General features: G+C 57.6%; 2 protein-coding genes across 4 annotated transcripts; both read left to right on the top strand.

Annotated features, from left to right (window-relative positions):
* Positions 1-392: 392 nt before the first annotated feature.
* Positions 393-4422, top strand: TMED9 (transmembrane p24 trafficking protein 9). Its single transcript, XM_054568556.1, has 5 exons — positions 393-594; positions 767-867; positions 1819-1944; positions 2514-2660; positions 3585-4422. The coding sequence occupies exons 1-5, from the start codon at positions 411-413 to the stop codon at positions 3732-3734; spliced, it is 708 nt and encodes a 235-aa protein (XP_054424531.1). The 5' UTR covers positions 393-410; the 3' UTR covers positions 3735-4422.
* A 2633-nt stretch (positions 4423-7055) lies between these two features.
* On the top strand, positions 7056-16897 carry B4GALT7 (beta-1,4-galactosyltransferase 7). Of its 3 annotated transcripts, none has more exons than XM_054568553.1 (7): positions 7056-7204; positions 8978-9133; positions 10803-11165; positions 13828-14053; positions 15241-15324; positions 15584-15688; positions 16168-16897. In XM_054568553.1, exons 1-7 carry the CDS (start codon positions 7155-7157, stop codon positions 16321-16323), a joined length of 1140 nt encoding a protein of 379 aa, XP_054424528.1. In that variant the 5' UTR covers positions 7056-7154; the 3' UTR covers positions 16324-16897. The 3 variants fall into 3 exon arrangements, with proteins under 3 accessions (XP_054424528.1, XP_054424530.1, XP_054424529.1); XM_054568555.1 differs by lacking the exon at positions 8978-9133 and adding an exon at positions 9770-9850; XM_054568554.1 differs by lacking the exon at positions 8978-9133.
* Positions 16898-18710: the final 1813 nt, after the last annotated feature.

Consider the following 18710-nt stretch of genomic DNA (forward strand, 5'->3'; position numbering starts at 1 on the left):
TGCTTGTGTCATGTTTTTCAAAGTCTAATTTTCAAAACCAGAAGCGAACCAGGAACGAAGACAGATTCTACCTATGCCAGGAAAATCTGGGATCCTAGGTTCGAATCCTGTGTCTGCTCCGCAACTTCAAACAAACTGCGTTAGTTTCACCATCCGTAAAAAGTTGATAATCACCAGTGCCGGGTCCTGACGAGAGTCAACGGATCAAGGTTTTCCTTTTTGAGGCCCCAATTCGGTTCCCGGTTGAAGCCGCGCCCCAATCAGGCTCTGCCGCGCCACCGCCGCGAGGCATCTCGGTACTTACAGTCCCACCGGCAGAACTCGCTGTCCCGATAGGCTCCGGGGCGGCGGCGGCGGCGGCAGGGCTACGTGGCGCGACCGGCTGCGGCTGCGCGGGAAGGTGGGGCAAGATGGCTGCGGAGCGGGGCGTGCGGGTCTCCGGGCTCTGGCCCGGAGCGGGGCTCGGTCAGGTGGTTCGGGCCGTCCTGCTGCTGCTGTGGTTTGCGGCCCGGGGCGGCGCACTCTACTTCCACATCGGGGAGACGGAGAAGAAGTGCTTTATTGAGGAGATTCCGGACGAGACCATGGTTATAGGTGCGAGGGCCGGGGGAGAGTTGGGGTCCAGAGCGTGGTCTCGGTGCGCGGGGTCGCGGAGAGCCAGCGGCGCTCCGCAGCCGGGAGCAGCTGGCCTCGCCGTGCTCTGGCTGCAGTGGACCCGGGGCCACCTCGAGCTCTTCTGACCTGGCCTCGCCCGACTTCCCTCCAGGAAACTACCGGACGCAGCTGTACGACAAGCAGCGGGAGGAATACCAGCCGGCCACCCCCGGGCTGGGCATGTTCGTGGAGGTGAAGGACCCAGAAGACAAGGTTAGCCGGCCCCTTCGCCCCGCTGAGCCCTCCGCTCTGCACTTCAGCGCCAGACCAAGCCGGCGCTGGTACTTCCCTTCCTAGTTTCCACAGCAGCTAAATTGGTAAAAAGCAGTTGGTGGTGTGGGAAGATCCCGGATATTCACTCCAGGCCTAATTTAGACTGCTGTGTGCTGGCTGTCCCCTCCTCTCCACTTCCTACTGACTGCTGCGTGACTCCGCCGAGCCAGTTACCTCCCTGAGCCGGTTCCTGGTCTGTGTAATAGAAATTCATCTATCTTATAGGTGGGACGGGAGGATTAACTGCGGCGCTGGAAAACAGAATTTTGCCAACTCAAAAGCTGTGGCATCTACATTTTAGGATTTCATGGAACAGTGTACTTTCTAAAAAGAATTGAGCAGCTTTAAATATTTTTTTTTTTTTTTAATTCTCACTGGAGGACATGTTTCCATTGAAGGGAGAGAGAGACGTTGGTGTGAGAAAGAATATCAATCGGTTCCCTCCCATACACCCCAACTAGGATGGAGCCCGCAACCCATGTGCCGGGGAATCAAACCCACAATTACAGGAAGATGCTCCAACCAGCTGGGCCATGCCCTTGGCCAGGGAAGCCGCTTTAAATTTTGACAGATTAAAACCAAAAAACCCAAAACCCTTTAGCTGTCACCTTTCACTTAAAAGAAGAATTACACTAAAATAATTGAAAGGGCATGAACTATGAAGAAAGGAAAACCCTTCCCAAGAGAAGTCACGTGCTAACCTAATGTCTGATTCTTCACCCCTGTTCCAAATAGTTCTCAGACAAGCACTGCAACTGCTGGCTGTGCAGCTTTGGACCTTTCAGCGTTATGGGACACCTAGGGCTCCATTTGTCAACTTTTGAGGCACTTAGGGCCTTAAGCACTGTCGAGCTCCATGCAGTAACACTCACCGAAGCCCTTTCTCCCCAGGTCATCCTGGCCCGGCAGTATGGCTCTGAAGGCAGGTTCACGTTCACATCCCACACCCCTGGCGAGCATCAGATCTGTCTTCACTCCAACTCCACTAAGTTCTCCCTCTTTGCTGGTGGCATGTTGGTAAGTGGACTCATGCAGAACTGGTAGCTTTTCGCCTTTAGCTCCTGGTCCCAGTTGGGGTGGTGGTACTGTGGGTGCGAGATGAGTATGTTGGATTTTGTGTCTCCCAATAAGACTGGGTTTCCAGTGAACACCCAGGGCATGGTTGTAGAGCTCTCTGCATATGTCTTGGTCAGAGCATCAGCCAAGGATGCTACCTTTTTATTTTTTATTTTTAGATTTTACTTATTTTAGAGAGAGGGGACAGGTTAGGACACATCGTTGCAAGAGAGACACATTGATAGGTTGGCTTTTGTACACGCCCCTACCAGGCACAGGACCTGCAACCCAGGCATGTTCCCTGACCAGGAATCGAACAGGCAGTATTTTGCTTTGAAGGACCAGCCACTGAGCCACACTGGTCAGGGCGCCAAGACTTATTTCCTGTGTGCCTGGAGCCCCATAGAGCTGGACACTGAGGAGGCCTCATCAGTGTTGGCTAAATAAACAAATTAAGGAAGGTGGGACCAGCTGTCAGTGCTGGCAGAAAGAGCTGCCCGATTGTCTTTATCTTCCTTGTCTGTTTGCAGAGAGTGCATCTGGACATTCAGGTGGGTGAACACGCCAACGACTACGCAGAAATTGCTGCCAAAGACAAGTTGAGTGAGTTGCAGCTACGAGTGCGACAGCTGGTGGAACAAGTGGAGCAGATCCAGAAAGAGCAGAACTACCAGCGGGTGAGTGGTTAGGCCAGGATCAGCGCGCTTCTCGGGAGCTGTCCACTGGCTCCGCCAGAAGTTACATGTCAGAGTCCTTATGAAACCCAAAAGATGCACCTGTTTTGTGCTATTTTGCAAGTCTAGAGGAGGGGGGTAGCTGTTACTTACTCTGTAATTGAGGAAACAGTCTCGTAAGAGGCTGTTACTGCCCTAAGTCACACAGTTGCACAATGTGACAGCAGGAATTGATACCAACACCGGGGATGCTATTTCTGTGGCTCTACGCACTGTCAGGACTGGGGGTTTCGAACTCACCTGTGTCCCGCAGTCAGGCAGGTTCCATGAATGGATCTATGACCATAAGGATTGGTAGGACAGCGACCTACCTCAATAGGAATGGCTCCTGTTATCAGCTGAGGACAGCCCTGCAGAAACACGGGCCTGCCCTGGGTTTTAAGAGGAGCTAGAGGTCCAGGTTTTTTATGTGGTAATTTCTTGGGTTTTAAATCTTGGCAAATACCACGTGAGTCAAACAGCATGTATGGACCAGGTCCAGCCCCTGGGCGACCAGTTTGCAACCTGTGCCCACAGTCTTCAAGGAGCAGTTTGGGAGGCCCAGACAGAGCAGGTCCACTCCTGGTCAGCTCTGCCTGATGATGATACCACAGCTACTTTACCTCTCTTCCAGGAACCAGGGTAGGACCAGGTGAGGGCTGTACCTGACAGATGAACAAGCAGACTTCAGTTGCCTGGGGTCATCTGGCTAGTGAGGGTGAAGACAGTCCCCGTGTGGAGTGGCTCTTTGCAGGCACTTGACTGGAAGCTGTGCAAAACTGGGTAGCCCTGGGGCATCTTCTGCGGTGGGAGGAGACCCAGCATTTCTAATGGCCCCAAGTGGGGCCCAGCCAACTCCGGCTCTTCCTCCATTCTCCCCTCCCACAGTGGCGAGAGGAGCGCTTCCGGCAGACCAGCGAGAGCACCAACCAGCGGGTGCTGTGGTGGTCCATTCTGCAGACCCTCATCCTTGTAGCCATCGGTGTTTGGCAGATGCGACATCTCAAGAGCTTCTTTGAAGCCAAGAAGTTGGTGTAGCCATCCTTCCTCCCAGGCTGGGGGAAAAGGGGCCTCCTGGAACTGATTTCTCCCTGGCAGGAGGACTGGTTCCCAGCCATGGATGTTCTGGAGAGGAGAGCGGTCACAGGCACCCCAGGCGCAAGCTGAGGGGAGCAGCTTGGCTGGCTAATACTGAGCAGGTGGTGGGGCAGATGCCTGCCCCCTCCCTGGGCTCTTGGCCTTTTGCAGTAATCTCCTAGGGGCTGCTGAAGCCACTGGGAGCCCCACTGGCACCTCAGAATCATTGTTACTGATCAGGGATATGAAGCCCTTGTCTGGGGTGGCTGGGGGAGGGGGAGTGGGTGGGCGAGCCAGTTTTCTTTTTGTCTTCCTTTGCTAACTTGGGATTTTGAGCAGCTTGGAGTATAGCTGTGATTCCCTGCCACTCTGAGAACCTCCTTGGGCCTAAACCCAGCCTGCTGATTGGGGCGGGGGGGGGGGGCTGTCGATTGAGGGTGGGATGCAGGGGGTTACAATGTGGGAAGGGGGTCCTGAGGTTGAGTCCAGGTTCTCCATCTGCTTGTCCTTTTTGAGGCTTGAGGAACTGGTGTCAGGGCAAGCAGAGGTCTTGGTGCTGGCTGGGGATAGGGCCTGCAGAGTCTTAGTTACTGATTTCATTTTCAATAAGCCTAGGTTTGTTACATTGGTTTCCCAATAAAAAAAAGTTGACTTCTTGTCCAGTGTAAAGTTACTGTACCATCAGTGGGCATAACACTTCAGGAATGTCAGTTCTTCCAAAGGGCAAAGCACTTCACATTCCAAGATACTCACCTGGGAACTTCACCCTCTTCATCCTCTTCATACCTTACCATGGCAGGGGGAGGTGGCTTAGCCCAAGACTGTCCAGCAAGCACATTGAGTTGGTGCTCAAATGCATGCCATTTCCTCTGTGCCAGCTCCCTCATGAATGCCCTCCCTGCCTTTCCAGAGTAGCTGGGCTCAGAGTAGGATTGTCCTAGTGCTGCAAGAAGTGCCTTGTTAGAAGAGGGTGCTTTCAACAGGAATGCTGCAGGTGTGGGAAGGACGGAAGTCCCCGGCTGGTAGGGATGAGAGTATCGATGGGCTTAACCAGCATGGAATTTTCGCAGGGATCTTGGAGGAGGGTAAGGGTTCTGATGGAAGGAGGCAAGGCAGGGGTGGCTGGGGAGGTCGGAGACCAACAGCTGGTGTGGAGATGGCTGGGCGTTGTGTCAGCTGGAGCAGAGGGCAGGGGTTGTGAGAATCCTTGAAAGGAAGGTTTAGACTTAAGAAGAGCCCCAGGTAAGAGAGAACCATGTTCAACAAAGCTTCGTGTGGAAGAATTCCCGGAGTATAAATTTGAGGAAGGTTGCTCAGCAGTGTTTGAGAAAGAAACGGTAGGGAGACAATTTGGGGGACTATTTGATCTGGGAGGATGTAATCTGAGCTTGTATTACCACCTATACCTCCACATTTAGAATAAACTTTTTTAGAATTACAAGAGAAAGTCTAAAGATAGTTCCCCCTATTAATGTCATGTGTCAGTATGGTACATTTGTTAGAAATTAATCAATCTAGCATTATGCTATTTTTAACTAAAGTCCATTAGTTGTTACCTAATGTCCTTTTTCTGTTTCAGGATCCCTTCTGTGATACATTAGATTTAGTTGCCTCTTTGGGCTTCTCTTGCCTGTAAGTTTCTCAGGCTTTCCTTTTTCTTTTCTTTTTTAATTACCTTGACAGTTTCCAGGAGTACTGGCAGAGTGTTTCGTAGAATTTCCCTCAGTCAGGATTTGTCTCCTGTTTTTTTCATGATTGGACTGGGGATCTGGGTTTTTGAAAGAAAAACCACAGAAGTAAAGTACCATTTTCATCCTGTCATATCAAGGGTTCTTAAAATCAACATGACGGCTGGTGTCACAGTTTAAAATTAGTTAATTTGGATTTTGGTGTGACCACAATTAGCTGGAGACCCTTTAGAAAGGCTTCTGTTTTTTAGGTCACAGACCCACCTCTCTGCTTCCATCATTGGCCTTACCTCACTTGTCTCTGCAGGGGGTCAGCTTCACCTCTGTCATTAGCAAATTTAAGCCGGGTTTGCTGAGGTTCCAGCATAGGGTGCAGTGCCCTAGGAGGGGTCAGCAGGACGCGGACCGGTGGGGTTGTGTGCTGCAGGCTTAAAGGAGAAGGGGGGTTACTGAGGACGATTAATTTTCCACCCATAGTGAAGTCCTCTTGGAAGCTGAGTGGTTGAGACCATAGACTGCAACCAAACTACCTGGGCTTACATGATGAATTGCCTCTGTGCCTCAGTTCCCCCATCTTTAAAGTTTGGGGTGATGAACACAATACAGAGTACAGATGTGGCATTGTGCACCTGAAACCTGTATACTTTTGTTAACCAGTGTCACCGCAATATATTCAGTAAAAAGGAAACAAAATTTTAAAAAAGTTGGCATAATCACAACATTCAAGGACTGAAGGAGGTAACATCAGGAAAGAACTTAGAACAAACAAGGACTGCACGTAGTAAGAACTCATTGGACGTTAGCTCTTCATTGGGAAACTGACAATTTGCCTCGCAGAGCACAGATCAAGTCTAATAAGCGCTACTCTCTCTTGCTAGGTGGGAAGCTGGCCCAGCAGCTCAGTTCCCATGACAGAGCAGATGAGGGAACTCAGTCTCCTTACAGGATTCCCTTCCTCAGTTCTCACCTAATCTCCGCCAAAGTACCCCCCTTTCCTGAATGATAGCTGCCATTTATACAGCGTTGACTATTATGCCCATCGCTGTGCCAGGTAGGGCACTTTTTCCTTTAATCCTCACAGCAACCATGCAGATTAGGAACAACCGAGTATATACTCAGGTGAGGAAACAGATGCAAAGCATAACGTCTTGCCCCAAAACACAACTGAATTGGCAGGTTTCGAATCCAGTCAATCTGTCTTTAGTGCCTGTTTCCTAACTCCATAGGGTATCAATTGAACCCAAGCCCAAGCCCTGAGCTTGGCTTTGTCTCCTCCGAGCTCGTTGCAGAGGAAGAATGCACCTGGGTTGAGAGCAGGGATGCCCAGATGCTCCCCGCCGTCCCTCGGGAAGAGGAAGAAGATGCAAATTATCCCAGGGCGCTCGTTTGGAAGTCTAAGTCCAGCTCCCAGCCCAGTGACTTAAGCCCCCTCGGGGATATAGTTTCTCCGGACGTTAAGAGGGGAGGACAGTTAACAGGTAGTCGGAATACTCACGTGTTCCTCGGCACGCGGAACCTTTGACGAGGCTGCTCGGAGTAACTGGCGGCGCAGCCGGTACGTAGGACCCGCCGGACCGAGGGGCGGGGCGGACGCGGAGGGGCGGGGCAGGAGGTGGAGGCGCCGCGTAAGCCGGCGAGGCCGGGCCCGCCCGGCTGGGAGCTCGAGCCCCATGCACCGCCGCCTCCCCTCACGATGTTCCCCTCCCGGAGGAAAGCGGCGCAGCTACCCTGGGAGGACGGCAGGTGAGCGGCGGCGGCGGCGGCGGCGAGCCCGGGCCCCATCTCCCCGGGTACCGACCTTTTCCGGGCCGCGAGGCGGAATCTGAGAGGACGAGGCCGTCGTGTCTCGTCTCTGCGTGGCGCTCTGGGGTCTGTGGTTTTCCCTGCGGGTCACTGGCTCTCTGTATTTGGGTGTCTGTCTCTGTGAGGGTGTCTTTGTCTGCCAGTCTACATCCCTCTGCGGATCTCCGTCACCCGCGGGTCTGTATTTCTGCGTTGACTTCCTTTTTTGAGTTTCTGTCTCTCTTTGCAAGTCACTTTCTCTCACTGTGGGTTTCTCTGGGTTTCTCCCCTGGCCCCACTCTATCCTACTGGTCTCTGACTCCGCTTGACCTCTCGGTGGATCTCTGTGTTTCCGTCTGTCCCTGGTCTGAGCTTCTGTATTCCGTTTCTCTGGTCTCTGCCCCCGTCACATCCACGTAGCCTCAGGCCCTCGCGCACCGCCTCCCTCCCGCTACCCCTGCCTTCGCTGGCTGCCCAGAGGAACACACCAGACAGCAGCTCTGTCTGCTCTCCTGGCGGGCCACGCCTGGCACGTGGTAGGCACTGGCCGCACAACACTAGTTCATTCCCTGCGCAGCGGGACTTGAATGGGGCCTGTTCCATGTGTTAGGCGTGGGCTTGGCCCAGATCTTAGCTGATGATGTTTCCCACTCAAGAAGAATTGGGGAGAGGGAGCTTGTTGGTTGTCTGCATTTGGGAGGACACTTCAGCTTTGAGCTGCGTCCCAAAAGCTCTTCTCACCTAGAACACATAGTGGGTCTCTGCCCAGTGAGTGACACCTCATTCTCTTTAGGTCTCTGAGTTTGCCATGTGCCAAAAGATTCTGGAATGTAGTGGGCACAACTCTTTACCTTTGGGGGTTTTTCAGACGTGGTGTTGAAGTAAGAAGAGAGGAATGCAACAGAGAGAAGTCCCCAACTGTGGAGTCAGCCGTGGGAGGGAAGCCTCCTTAACAGCCATGTGACCAGAAACAGACCACTTAATCATTCTGACCTCAGTTTCCCACCGCATAAGAAGCACTGTGCAGGGCTGTATGAGGGTTAAAGGAGGCTGTACAATCGCTGCCACTGAGCCTGGCACAGGGGGGGTGTCCTCTGGTTACCTTTCTCATTTGCAGCTGCTACAAGCAAAGCAACTGAGTACTCAAACCTTGTGTCACTAGGATTTGTGTGAGAGAAGCAAGGAAAGGTAATGGAGGACAACTTCCGTCCCTGATCCTGTTCCATGAACCTTTGGACCGTAACTGTGTTCCCAGAAAAAGTTACTGTTACCTACTCTTGCTTTTGACCCTGGGGTATGAAGATCCACGCAACAGATGCAGGCCAGTGTAGCCACTAAAGTGCTGGCCCTGGAGCCAGGCAGCCGGGGCCTGAGCCCTCCCTGCTCTAGCCTCGGCCCAGGTGGAGGAAGGTGACAAAATCTCAGCTGGTCCGCCCCTCACAGCAGGTGGCCTGGGCCTGGGTGCAGCTGGGCTGCAGACCTGGAGTTTGCCACCAGGTGGCATCAGGAGCAACTGTCCTCAGTGTTGTCCCCATTCCTGAGGAAATGGGGATTCCTCTCTGAGTCAAGTTGTTCAGCAGTTTGGGTCTGGGGCCGTGCAGGATGAGAGAGCCCGTGGGGATGCGGCCCCGGTAGGAGGGGAGAGCTCGACCCAGGGAACAGCATGTGAAAGTGCGTGGAACACTCAATTGGTACCAGACCCCTGGGTAACGGTCCCTGCTTCTTCCCCTGAAGGTGGGATAGTTCCCCATGCTCATCTCCCCGGTCTCCACCCCACCCCCAAAAAGAGCTCAGAGGGAGAATTTGTAGAGGCTCCAGCCTTCCCAGGCCAGTGGCAGGATTGGCTTCTGCTCCTCCCCAGCGGAAACCCCCACCACAGGACAATGGGGGGTAAGTCGGAAGCACCCTGTGAAGGTGTCCTATCCAGCCCTCGCTGCTGTGTGTGGCACCCGAACCTGGCTTCAGGGCTGCTGGCTCCCAGGCTGGCAGTTGTGCTGCTGGGGAGGGGCCGGTGTTGGTGTGGCTCCAGCATGTACCTTAAAGCATGCCCTGACTGCTTGAGCCCTTCCTGTGACTCCTGTGGCATGTCCTCTGCTGTGTGACTTGTGCCGGGGCCACAGACAGGTTACCACAGTCTGATTTACCTGAGGCAGAGACAAGCAGGGACTCAGGTGATCACAAAACTCTAAGCGCTCCAAAGAGTGATGTGCCAGATGCCACGGGGACCCAGAGAAAGGTGCACGTGTCTCATTTGTGCACATGGGGAGGTGGGCAACGCGGGCCGTGACGCTGGAGTTTGGCCCTGGCGGATCAGTGAGGGGCTTTCAGGCAGATGAAACAGGGAGAGCATTTCCTGCGGAAGCAGCAGGCCGTGCGAGGGCTGGAGCAGGGAGGCAGGCAGGAAGCGGGGCGGCTCCGAGGGGCCCGCACTGTGGCGCTGGGTGGTGGTAGGAGGCAGCTGGCAAGGGGGCCAGGTCACAGAGGGCTTTGATGGTCGGACCAGGGAATTTGGTCTTTATCGTGTAGACAGAAGAGGATCATTCCCGAGATCGAAGGGGCCTGAGCTGGGCAAGCACTGATGAGACCTGAGCTACAGAGAGGCAGTGGGTGAGGTGGGGCCAGGGCTCTAGGAGGCAGAACCTCTAAGCCTGGCAGCTGTGTGGTGGCCCCAGAGGTCATACAGCGGGTTGCTTTGCTGATTATTTCGTGGGGAGTGGAGCAGAGGAAGCCTCCTTTTTCTTAGACCCCTCGGCTCCTCCTCCACTGTCCTCAGGAACTTCCGGGGGGGGGGGGGGCGGGAGAATCAGGTGAATCCCACTTGTTTCTTTGTTTCTTCCAACCGAAGGGCAGTCTCTGGGCGCTACCCCCGTGTCTTCCCTCGTCCATCTCCGGTCTCTTGCCACATGGGTGGCCTGTTGGACTGAAGCTTCGAGACACATTCAGTGACTTACCCCTGGCAGTTTGGGCCTTGCATTGGTTGGGGGCACACCCGGTCTTCCCAGAGTAAACAGTGGGGTTTTTCACTGGGGGCTGGGCCACCCCAGGCCCAGGTCTTGGGGAGCTTTCTGGTGTGAGAAGCAGGATGAAGCCAGCGTTTCAGCGGGCGGTGAACCTGCAGGGTGTGGAAGGCAGTGAGTGAGATCTCTTAGCTGGGGCTCTTGCCATCAGCTCAGGACAGGAGCCACTGTCCAGGGGAGGGGCACGTGCAGGAGACAACGGGCCTCATCCCTGTCCTCATGGTCTGACCAGGACTCACAGAAACTAAGAAAACATCGGAACGGGGCAGCTCTGCGGCCCAGGAGTGGTTGGTGGGCTTCCGGGGTGGGCAGGGGCCGGGGGAGGTGGCACGGACGGACAGGGGCTGGCCCAGACCAGCCAGCAGGAACCGGACGCACAGTGGCAGCATGAGCAAAAACATTGACGTTGCTTCTGCACTAATTCCCAGGTGCTTGGGGCAGACCAGCCATGTGTGCCCCACTTTTCGGGGAGCCAGAGGAGGGGTTTTTCGCAGGGCCCAGGCCCAACCCTGCCCTTCTGACCCTCCCTGCTCTTGTCGCAGGTCCAGGCTGCTCCCCAGCAGCCTCCACCGGAAATGCTCCATCTTCCACCTCTTCGTCGCCTGTCTCTTGCTGGGCTTCCTCTCCCTGCTCTGGCTGCAGCTCAGCTGCTCTGGTGACATGGCCTGGGCAGCCAGGGCACAAGGGCAGGAGACCTCGGGCCCTCCCCGGGCCTGCCCCCCAGAGCCCCCACCTGAGCACTGGGAAGAAGACCCGTCGTGGGGGCCCCACCGCCTGGCAGTGCTGGTGCCCTTCCGTGAGCGCTTCGAGGAGCTTCTGGTCTTCGTGCCCCACATGCATCGCTTCCTGAGCAGGAAGAAGATCCCACACCACATCTACGTGCTCAACCAGGTGGATCATTTCAGGTAGGGAACCACCTGACCCAGCGCCCCCTCTCCAGAGGCCTCACCTTCCCCAGGCCTTTCGGGGCCTGTCCCCTTTTCTGGTGGCAGCCCCTGCTGGTGGGCTGCAGGCCTGTGAAAGGCCGCCTGGGTCCGTGGCAGGAGAGTGGGAGGCGGGACCCCTCTCACTGGGGCTAATGGAAATCCTTGGGGAGAATGTGGGGCTGGGGACGGCCTGGGTCTGATTTCCATTTTAAAATGTAGGCGCTGCGTGTGGAATAGATCACAGGAAAACTAGAGGAGGAGGAGGAGGGAGCGCTGTGGGTGTCCCTGGTGTCTGGGGCGGTGGGGCCTCGGCCGGCCTGGTGGAAGGGTGGGGGAAGCACAGACAGGGCCCGCCAGTGAGTTGGTTGTGAGGACGGGGATGGCGGGGGGGGGGGCGGGGGGAGCTGTCGCGGCTGTGGCGTGAAAGTTGTTCACAGGCTGGCGTGGATTCCGCCTGAAATCCTTGCCCTCACCAAACCTGCTCCCCTGCATGGTCAGGCGGAGCTGCTCACTCCCCATCCCCACCTTTCCCTCTAGCCCGCTCCCTCTGGAGACGCCAACAGTCCTTAGGTCCCATCAGGGCCTTTAGTCCAAGATGCTCCCAAATGTCACCGCCCACCCTCCTTTTCCTTGCTTTTTCCTGTCACTTGGTGCCCCTGGTCCTTTGTTAAAATCACTCCCCTGGCTACACTCAGCCCCCTGGCCCCTTTCTGCCTGGCGCAGCCTCTGCCTGAGGAAGCCTGACAGCTTACTCCCAGCTGCCCTGGGAGGCTGGGTGTGGCTGGGACCGTGATCCCAGCCCAGGAAGCTCCCCAGCCCTGCCCGAAAGCCTCGAATTCCTCTCGCCTGTGCCTTGCCCCTCTCCTCGCCCATCCTCCCTGCGGCTTTCTTCCTATTTGAGGAAACAGAACCAATTGGAAGAGAACTTGCCTGAGTCCCTACCCCTGGCCATGCATTGCCGGCGTCTGTGCTTCACTGTGGGCTCCTGTCCCTGCCCTCCCGCGGCACCGGCCCCCTTTCCTGCCCCCCCTCCCCCGCCGTCCCAGAACATCACCGCAGCTGTGGGCCCTTCCCTCCCCTGCACGACCAAGTTTTTCACCCCACCCGGAGCGTTTGCATCGGCATATAAAACACCACGTTGCCCACAGCCATTACCTCATTTCTATGCTCCCGTTTATTACAAAACTTCCGTTTCACCCCTCATTGTCTCTTGACCCTGCCCCGCTGAGATGTTTACCTGCATTGTGACATCACAGCAGCTCTCCCTGCCGTCCCCAGTGGCCCTTGTCCGCCGGCCTCTGCTGTCGTCTCCTGGGCAGCACTTGTAAGGGGGTTTCTTCTTCCTTCCCTGACCGCTGTGCCGCGCCAGGCAGCACGCGCTGCATCTCCTTCTTTCTCGCGGGTGTCTTCCCCCCACCCTCCCCCCATGCACTGGTTCTCCGTCACCTCCCTGATCCCCCAGGCGCACTGGTCCTGAGAGTCCCCTCGCCGGTACAGTCACTCCGGGGGGCACATCCAGGCTCAGGGCATTAAGTCCCACCTCTGCCCTGTGACTCCCAAGGCCTGGCCCTCTCCCAGGACTCCAGGCCTGCACATCCGGCCACCTGCGCAGCTCTCCATTTGCTGGTCTCGGGCGCCTAGAGCTTAACTTGATCGAAGCCGAGTCCTGATTTCCCACCAGCCCCAGACCTGCTCCTCCCCCACCCCCCCACCAGGAAGTGGCAACTCCATGCCTCCAGTTCCCAGGCCAAAGAGCCATGGAGCCATCGTCCACTGCCCCTTCTGCCTCTCACACAAGACGCGCAGGCCCTCAGCAGAGTCCATCTAGAACCTGCCCGCTCCGCACCGTCTGCCCTGCCACCTCCTGAGCTAAGGCACCATCTTCTGTTGCTTACATTATCATTAGCCTCTCAGCTCATGCCCTTGCTTCCACCTCGGCCCTGCAGTCTCTCCTCAGCACCCACCTGGAGTGACCCCGTGGCGCCCGAAGTCACAGCACGTCGTGTCTCTGCTCTAAGCCCTCCAGTGGCTCCCCATCTGGTCCAGGGCCAAAGCCCAAGCCGGGCAGGGGCCATCGTCCTCCGACCTCGCCCTCTAGGGTCCCCCCCCCCGCCCCCCGCCGCGCACCCTGCCCGGCCCCGGCCTCAGCAGGCACTCCCCTGCTCAGAGCGCCCTCCTCGCCTCCCGCAGGGCTCACTCCCTCAGGCCTCGGGCGCCTGCCGCAGGCACCCCGCGACCCTGACCTCCCTGCCCGCCGTCCCAAAGCCTGCCCCGAGCGTGCTTTGACTCTCTGCTTTCCTTTTCTCCACAGCACTCACCACCGTCTGGCTTGTTAAGTGTTTGCTTATGTGTTTATTTTCATCTATTGCTAGAATACAGGCTTTTTGAGGGCAGGGCTTTGATTTCTCACTGCTTCATCTCCTGTGCACTGAACAGTTCCTGGCACACAGTAGGTGCTCAGTAAACATTTGGGCGATGAGTGGAGGGACAGACGGGCGGCTGGGTAGCTCTGCAGTGATCTCCGTGCCGGCCCAGAGGCCACGTGGCCCCGGGCGGGTGCAGTAGAGGGCAGGCTCTCCTGCAGAGTCCGGGGAGCCAGCTCGTCGCCTGCACCCTGCCCAGCCTCGGCTGCCCTGCACAGGTTCAACCGGGCGGCACTCATCAACGTGGGCTTCCTGGAGAGCGGCAACAGCACGGACTACATCGCCATGCACGACGTGGACCTGCTCCCTCTCAACGAGGAGCTGGACTATGGCTTCCCGGAGGCAGGGCCCTTCCACGTGGCCTCCCCAGAGCTCCACCCGCTCTACCACTACAAGACCTATGTCGGCGGCATCCTGCTGCTCTCCAAGCAGCACTACCGGCTGGTGAGGCCCAGCCAGCCTGCCCTGCTGAGCCAGGGAGCGCCCGCCTGCAGGGGTGGGGGGCGCTGGCCAGAGGAGCAGCAGTTTTGGGGTTGAGCAGGGAACCCAGGAGCAGCCAGGGACAGGCTAGAGGAGCGGGAACAAGCAGGTCGGTTGGGGAGGGTTCCGCCGCAGCGACAGAACGCCAGTGAAAACTGACTTCAGAAGAGCCGGGCGCATTGGGGCTCAGCCTGGAAGAGTCTGGGTGGGGCTGAGAGGAGGGTGTGGCTTCCTGCGCGGCTCGCCCAGCCTCTTAGACCTGTCGCCAGGGCGCCACTTCTCTTCCTCTCTCTCGTTTCTACCTTTTTCAGGCTGGATTTTTTTTTAAAGATTTTATTTATTTAATTTTTAGAGAGAGGAGGAGGGAGGGAGAAAGTGAGGGAGAGAAACATCAGTGTGTGGTTGTCTCTCACGTGCCCCCCACCGGGGACCTGGCCTGCAACCCAGGCGTGTGCCCTGACTGGGAAGCGAACTGGTGACACTTTGGTTTGCAGGCGGGCACTCAGTTCACTGAGCCACACCAGCCAGGGCTAGGCCAGGTTTCTTTCCAGACTCCCAGGGTGAAGGGCGGTGATTGTAGTTGTAGCCTGTGTCTGTCTAGGCTCAAGGCCTTCCCCGACAGCCAGACCGGAGTCCCTGGGCTGTACCGCACCGGCTCTGGTCCGCCTGACGTGGGTCTGGCCGTCCCTGCCTCCATCGCTGTGGCCGGGGGCGGGTGGGAAGATCTGAGGAGCTTGGACCCGGGTCTCCGGCCCTGACACAAGGCTAATGCCAGCTTTAGGTAAATGAAGCCCCAAGTCTGGTGGCAAAAACCAGTGTCTGCCATGGAGCCCAGCTGTTCCTCTCCCACACAGAGGAAGAGACCAGGGCAGAGCCACCCCGGGAGAAGTGGGAATCGGCACTCTGCCCATCACCAGCTACCCAGAGAGGTCCCCTCCTGCCAGCCAAACGTTTTGGGGAAACAAATCAACTCCCACAAGTTCAAGGCCCCATTAGAGTGGGCAAAGGGCCTGGGATGGGCTGACTGTCCCCACCCCCGATGCCGCAGAGGTTGTGGGGACTGTGAGCATCTAGTGTCTGAACTGGAGTGGGAAGAGACCAGAGAGCCCCCGGGGCAGACGGGGCAGTGATGCCGCCTGTCTCTGTGTCAGTGCAACGGGATGTCCAACCGCTTCTGGGGCTGGGGCCGTGAGGATGACGAGTTCTACCGGCGCATCCAAGGAGCTGGGCTCCAGGTAACACCCCCAAGGCCCGCTCCCCCTCCCCCCATCATAGATGCCTGAGGCTCCCTTCTCTGCCCTCAGCTAAGTCCCTGGGGCTTGGAGATGGCATCCCTGGGGCTGATCCCAGCCCTGCCCCCAGCCAGCACGCCTCCTGCGCAGTGGGAGCACAGGGCCTGGGGCCTGTGGCCGGCCGTGGGGCCCCAGAGGACTGGTAGGGAGGGCCAGGGCGCCCGGAGGGGCGGCCTGACCCAGCTTCCTTTGGCCTCCTTAGCTATTCCGCCCTTCAGGAATCACAACTGGATACAAGACATTTCGCCACCTGCATGACCCAGCCTGGCGGAAGAGGGACCAGAAGCGCATTGCTGCTCAAAAACAGGTGCTGCCCGGCCTCCTGATTGGGGATGGATGGGTGGCGACATGGGAACCAACGGGCCCAAGCGTTTCGCCAAGTTCTCCTTGGGTCCCAATGGTCCTGTCCGCCCGTTTGGCCCAGCTCAGTTAATGGCATATTGTCCAGGCAGCCTGCCCTGCTTGGTGGCTACCATGGACCCCTGGGCACTGGTCAGCTGACCCCAATGCAGGCTGGCGGGGGGGACTCAGCTGCAGGTGCTGAACTTCCAGGCTGCCCTGCAGTCCCGCCCTTCCAACAGCCTCTTCCCTAGGAGCGTGTTAGCCCCAAACCCCCGCCCTCCTGCCCATGGGGGCGCACAGTTGTGGGCCAGGGCCCCCGCGGCCGTGGGCATCACTCCCCTCTGCAGGGGCTCACGGGGCCTCTGAAGGCAAGGTCCCGGGGCCGCAGTAGACAGCGGTAGTCACAAAGCCCTGAGGCCACGCACTCTCCCCTCTCCTCCCCAGGAGCAGTTCAAGGTGGACCGGGAGGGAGGCCTGAGCACTGTGAAGTACCGCGTGGAGGCCCGCACAGCCCTGTCTGTGGGCGGGGCCCCGTGCACCGTTCTCAACATCCTGTTGGACTGTGACAAGGCTGCTACCCCCTGGTGCACATTTGGCTGAGTTGGCTGGACAGTAAGAAGGCCAGTACCTATAGGCCACACTGCTACTCAGGCCCTGGACAAAGCCTCAGTTCCCGGGCCCAGTCTGATAGGACGTGGAGTGGCCTGAAGCAGCGGACAGCAAGCCACGTGTCTGCAGCCAGGGCAGGACACACAGGCCGCCGGGGACGCTGCTCGCAGTAAGCTGATGCGGGGGGCCGCTGCGGCGCCCGGCCGCCCCCTGCGCCCCACCTCTGCCTGCCCTGCTCTGTCTGCCTTCGCGCACCTGGATCTGTGGGCCTTGGTTCCCCACTCAGCACCACCTCGTACAGAGGTGAGGTGTAGAGGCAAGGCCGCCAAACACGTGGCCAGGGCCATTGGGAGGGTTAAAGTGCAGACAAGAGAGTACAGGCCCCACAGAAAGGGACACCGAGAGCCACTCTAGCTGGTGTCACACATGGGAATGTGGGCCTGGCATTGCTGGATCTTCTGATTTTTCAAGAGAAACTAGAATTCTGGATTCTTAAGTGAAATCAGTTAATTATTAAATAATAGCAGCTAATTAAAACTCAAAAAGTATGGCAATCCAAACAAAACACTTTGTCGGCCACCAGTTTGTCACCTGTGGCAGAGGGGAAGGGAATGGGACCAAAGCTGGCACCTCACCTAGTTATCAGATGACAAGGAGCCGGGGTTAGGGGAAGGCCAGGGGAAGCTCAGGCGGGAGAGGAGCCGAAGGCACAGGGCCCCTGCCCCCTCCCACAGCGCTCCAGCCTTTGCTGCCCTCGGGTGGTGGCTGGTGGCGGTCTGGCCCTCGTTGGGCTCTGACTCTGGGAGGGGTTTTGTCCCGCCAGGAGCAGGCCCACAGGACTCCACTCGGGGCAGGAAGACGCGCTGGCAATGACTCAGCTGTGGCTTGAGGGGGCGAGGACCGCGTTTCTGTCGCGGGAGGAGGAGGAGGATCCCTGGGGTGCTCCCACAGCACAGGGGAGATTCGCCTCCATCGCCTGAGGCCACCGCAGAGATGGAGGGGTGCCCAGGAGCTGAGGAGCCCAGGAGTGATCCTGGAGGGAGGCCTGGGGCGAGTGAGGGAGGGGCCCTGCAAAGCAAACCACTTATTTAAGACATTTGACTGCCAGAGATTTGGGGCAGAAGTCGGAGGAGACTTGGACCGCCCAGACTGCGCTGACAATGAATGGGACACCTGCCGAGCTGGAGGAAGGCAGGAGGCCCTAGAGCTAGTTCAGGAGGGTGAGTCACTAGCCCTGCTCCAGACCCCTCCCCAAGGACATTCTCCACTGCTTTGTGCGGTTGTGAGGGTGCGCACTGCACAACCTAAGCATAAGCCAAGAGATTTAAGAGAAGAGTGAAGGGTCAGACTCCACAGATTCAGATGTGTGACAGGGTCCACATGACCCTAAGTTGGTCTTAGCCAGTGGTTCAGCTTCACTCACCACAGTGAGGGGCAAACAAGCCGTGACTACTACATGCGAGGGTGTGGCTTTCTCACCCTGGGGCCCAGGACAGGGGAGTGGGGCGCACACTCTGTGTGCCAGTCTCCAGACAGCCCTGGCTGCACCATTGTGGACTTACCTTATGGGGAGGCAAAACTCCAGCCTCTTGGAGTTGGCGGGAATGGATGTGGCCCCAAAGCCCCCAGCTCTGTGCTCCTCTGGTGCATGACGAGACCTCTGTACCTGCCACGGGGACGTGGAACGAGCAGAAGGAAAGTGGGAGCAGCCGACCCGGCCGGGCTGGGGTGCTGCCTGTTGGCTGTTGCTGCCACGGCCATCATCGAGGCACAGGCCGGGCCTGATGCAGCACCTCCCTCCCCAGCCCGGGGCTCTGCCGGCTGCTCCAGGAGAGGGGGAGAGGGCCGAGCAAGGGGAAGCAGCAGCCAGCGGCCCTGCTTCCTCAGCGCCTTGGCTGCCTCGTCCACACAGTGGTGCTGACGGGCCATCCCACTGGCCAGGTGTGGAGGTGAATCCAGGATGAAGCAGCACTTGCTGAGCATTCACCAGATACAAAATGCTTTACAGCACATTATTTTACTAGGCCTCCCCACCCAAGAGCTAGATCCTACCTGTGAATATGTTCTGGAGCTGCAGACGGAGAAACACAGAGGGAGGTAGCTTGTCCCAGGTCAGAGAGCTGATACCTGGCGGTGCTTGGGACTTGGCCTTAGAGCCAGGTACCTTCACCCCCACCGTACAGTGGGTTCGTACACAGGTGTTCCTTCCCCTGCAGACCATCCCTCCTCTTCTCAGCTGGAGGGGGCCCTGGGGCGGGTGAGCCGCGGTAAGGTGTCCGTCCCACTTCCGGTGTGAAACCAAGGCCGTGGGGAGAGAAAAAGTGTCTCCCCCGTGCCTCCTGTGCCTGGGGGCGTGAGTGGGACAGAGCCCAGCACCT

This window comes from Pteronotus mesoamericanus, unplaced genomic scaffold, assembly GCF_021234165.1.
Source record: "Pteronotus mesoamericanus isolate MK-2021 breed Mesoamerican mustached bat unplaced genomic scaffold, CSHL_Meso_final contig_2, whole genome shotgun sequence".
NCBI classification, from domain to species: domain Eukaryota; kingdom Metazoa; phylum Chordata; class Mammalia; order Chiroptera; family Mormoopidae; genus Pteronotus; species Pteronotus mesoamericanus.

Excerpts from the sequence above, each read along its gene's own strand:
- TMED9 (XM_054568556.1), top strand. The coding sequence starts at position 411 with ATGGCTGCGGAGCGGGGCGTGCGGGTCTCCGGGCTCTGGCCCGGAGCG. Across the intron at positions 1,945-2,513 it reads TCTTTGCTGGTGGCATGTTG|AGAGTGCATCTGGACATTCA; the intron begins GTAAGTGGACTC and ends GTCTGTTTGCAG. Across the intron at positions 2,661-3,584 it reads AAGAGCAGAACTACCAGCGG|TGGCGAGAGGAGCGCTTCCG; the intron begins GTGAGTGGTTAG and ends CCCCTCCCACAG.
- B4GALT7 (XM_054568553.1), top strand. The coding sequence starts at position 7,155 with ATGTTCCCCTCCCGGAGGAAAGCGGCGCAGCTACCCTGGGAGGACGGC. Across the intron at positions 7,205-8,977 it reads CTACCCTGGGAGGACGGCAG|GTGGGATAGTTCCCCATGCT; the intron begins GTGAGCGGCGGC and ends CTTCCCCTGAAG. Across the intron at positions 9,134-10,802 it reads CCACCACAGGACAATGGGGG|GTCCAGGCTGCTCCCCAGCA; the intron begins GTAAGTCGGAAG and ends CTCTTGTCGCAG.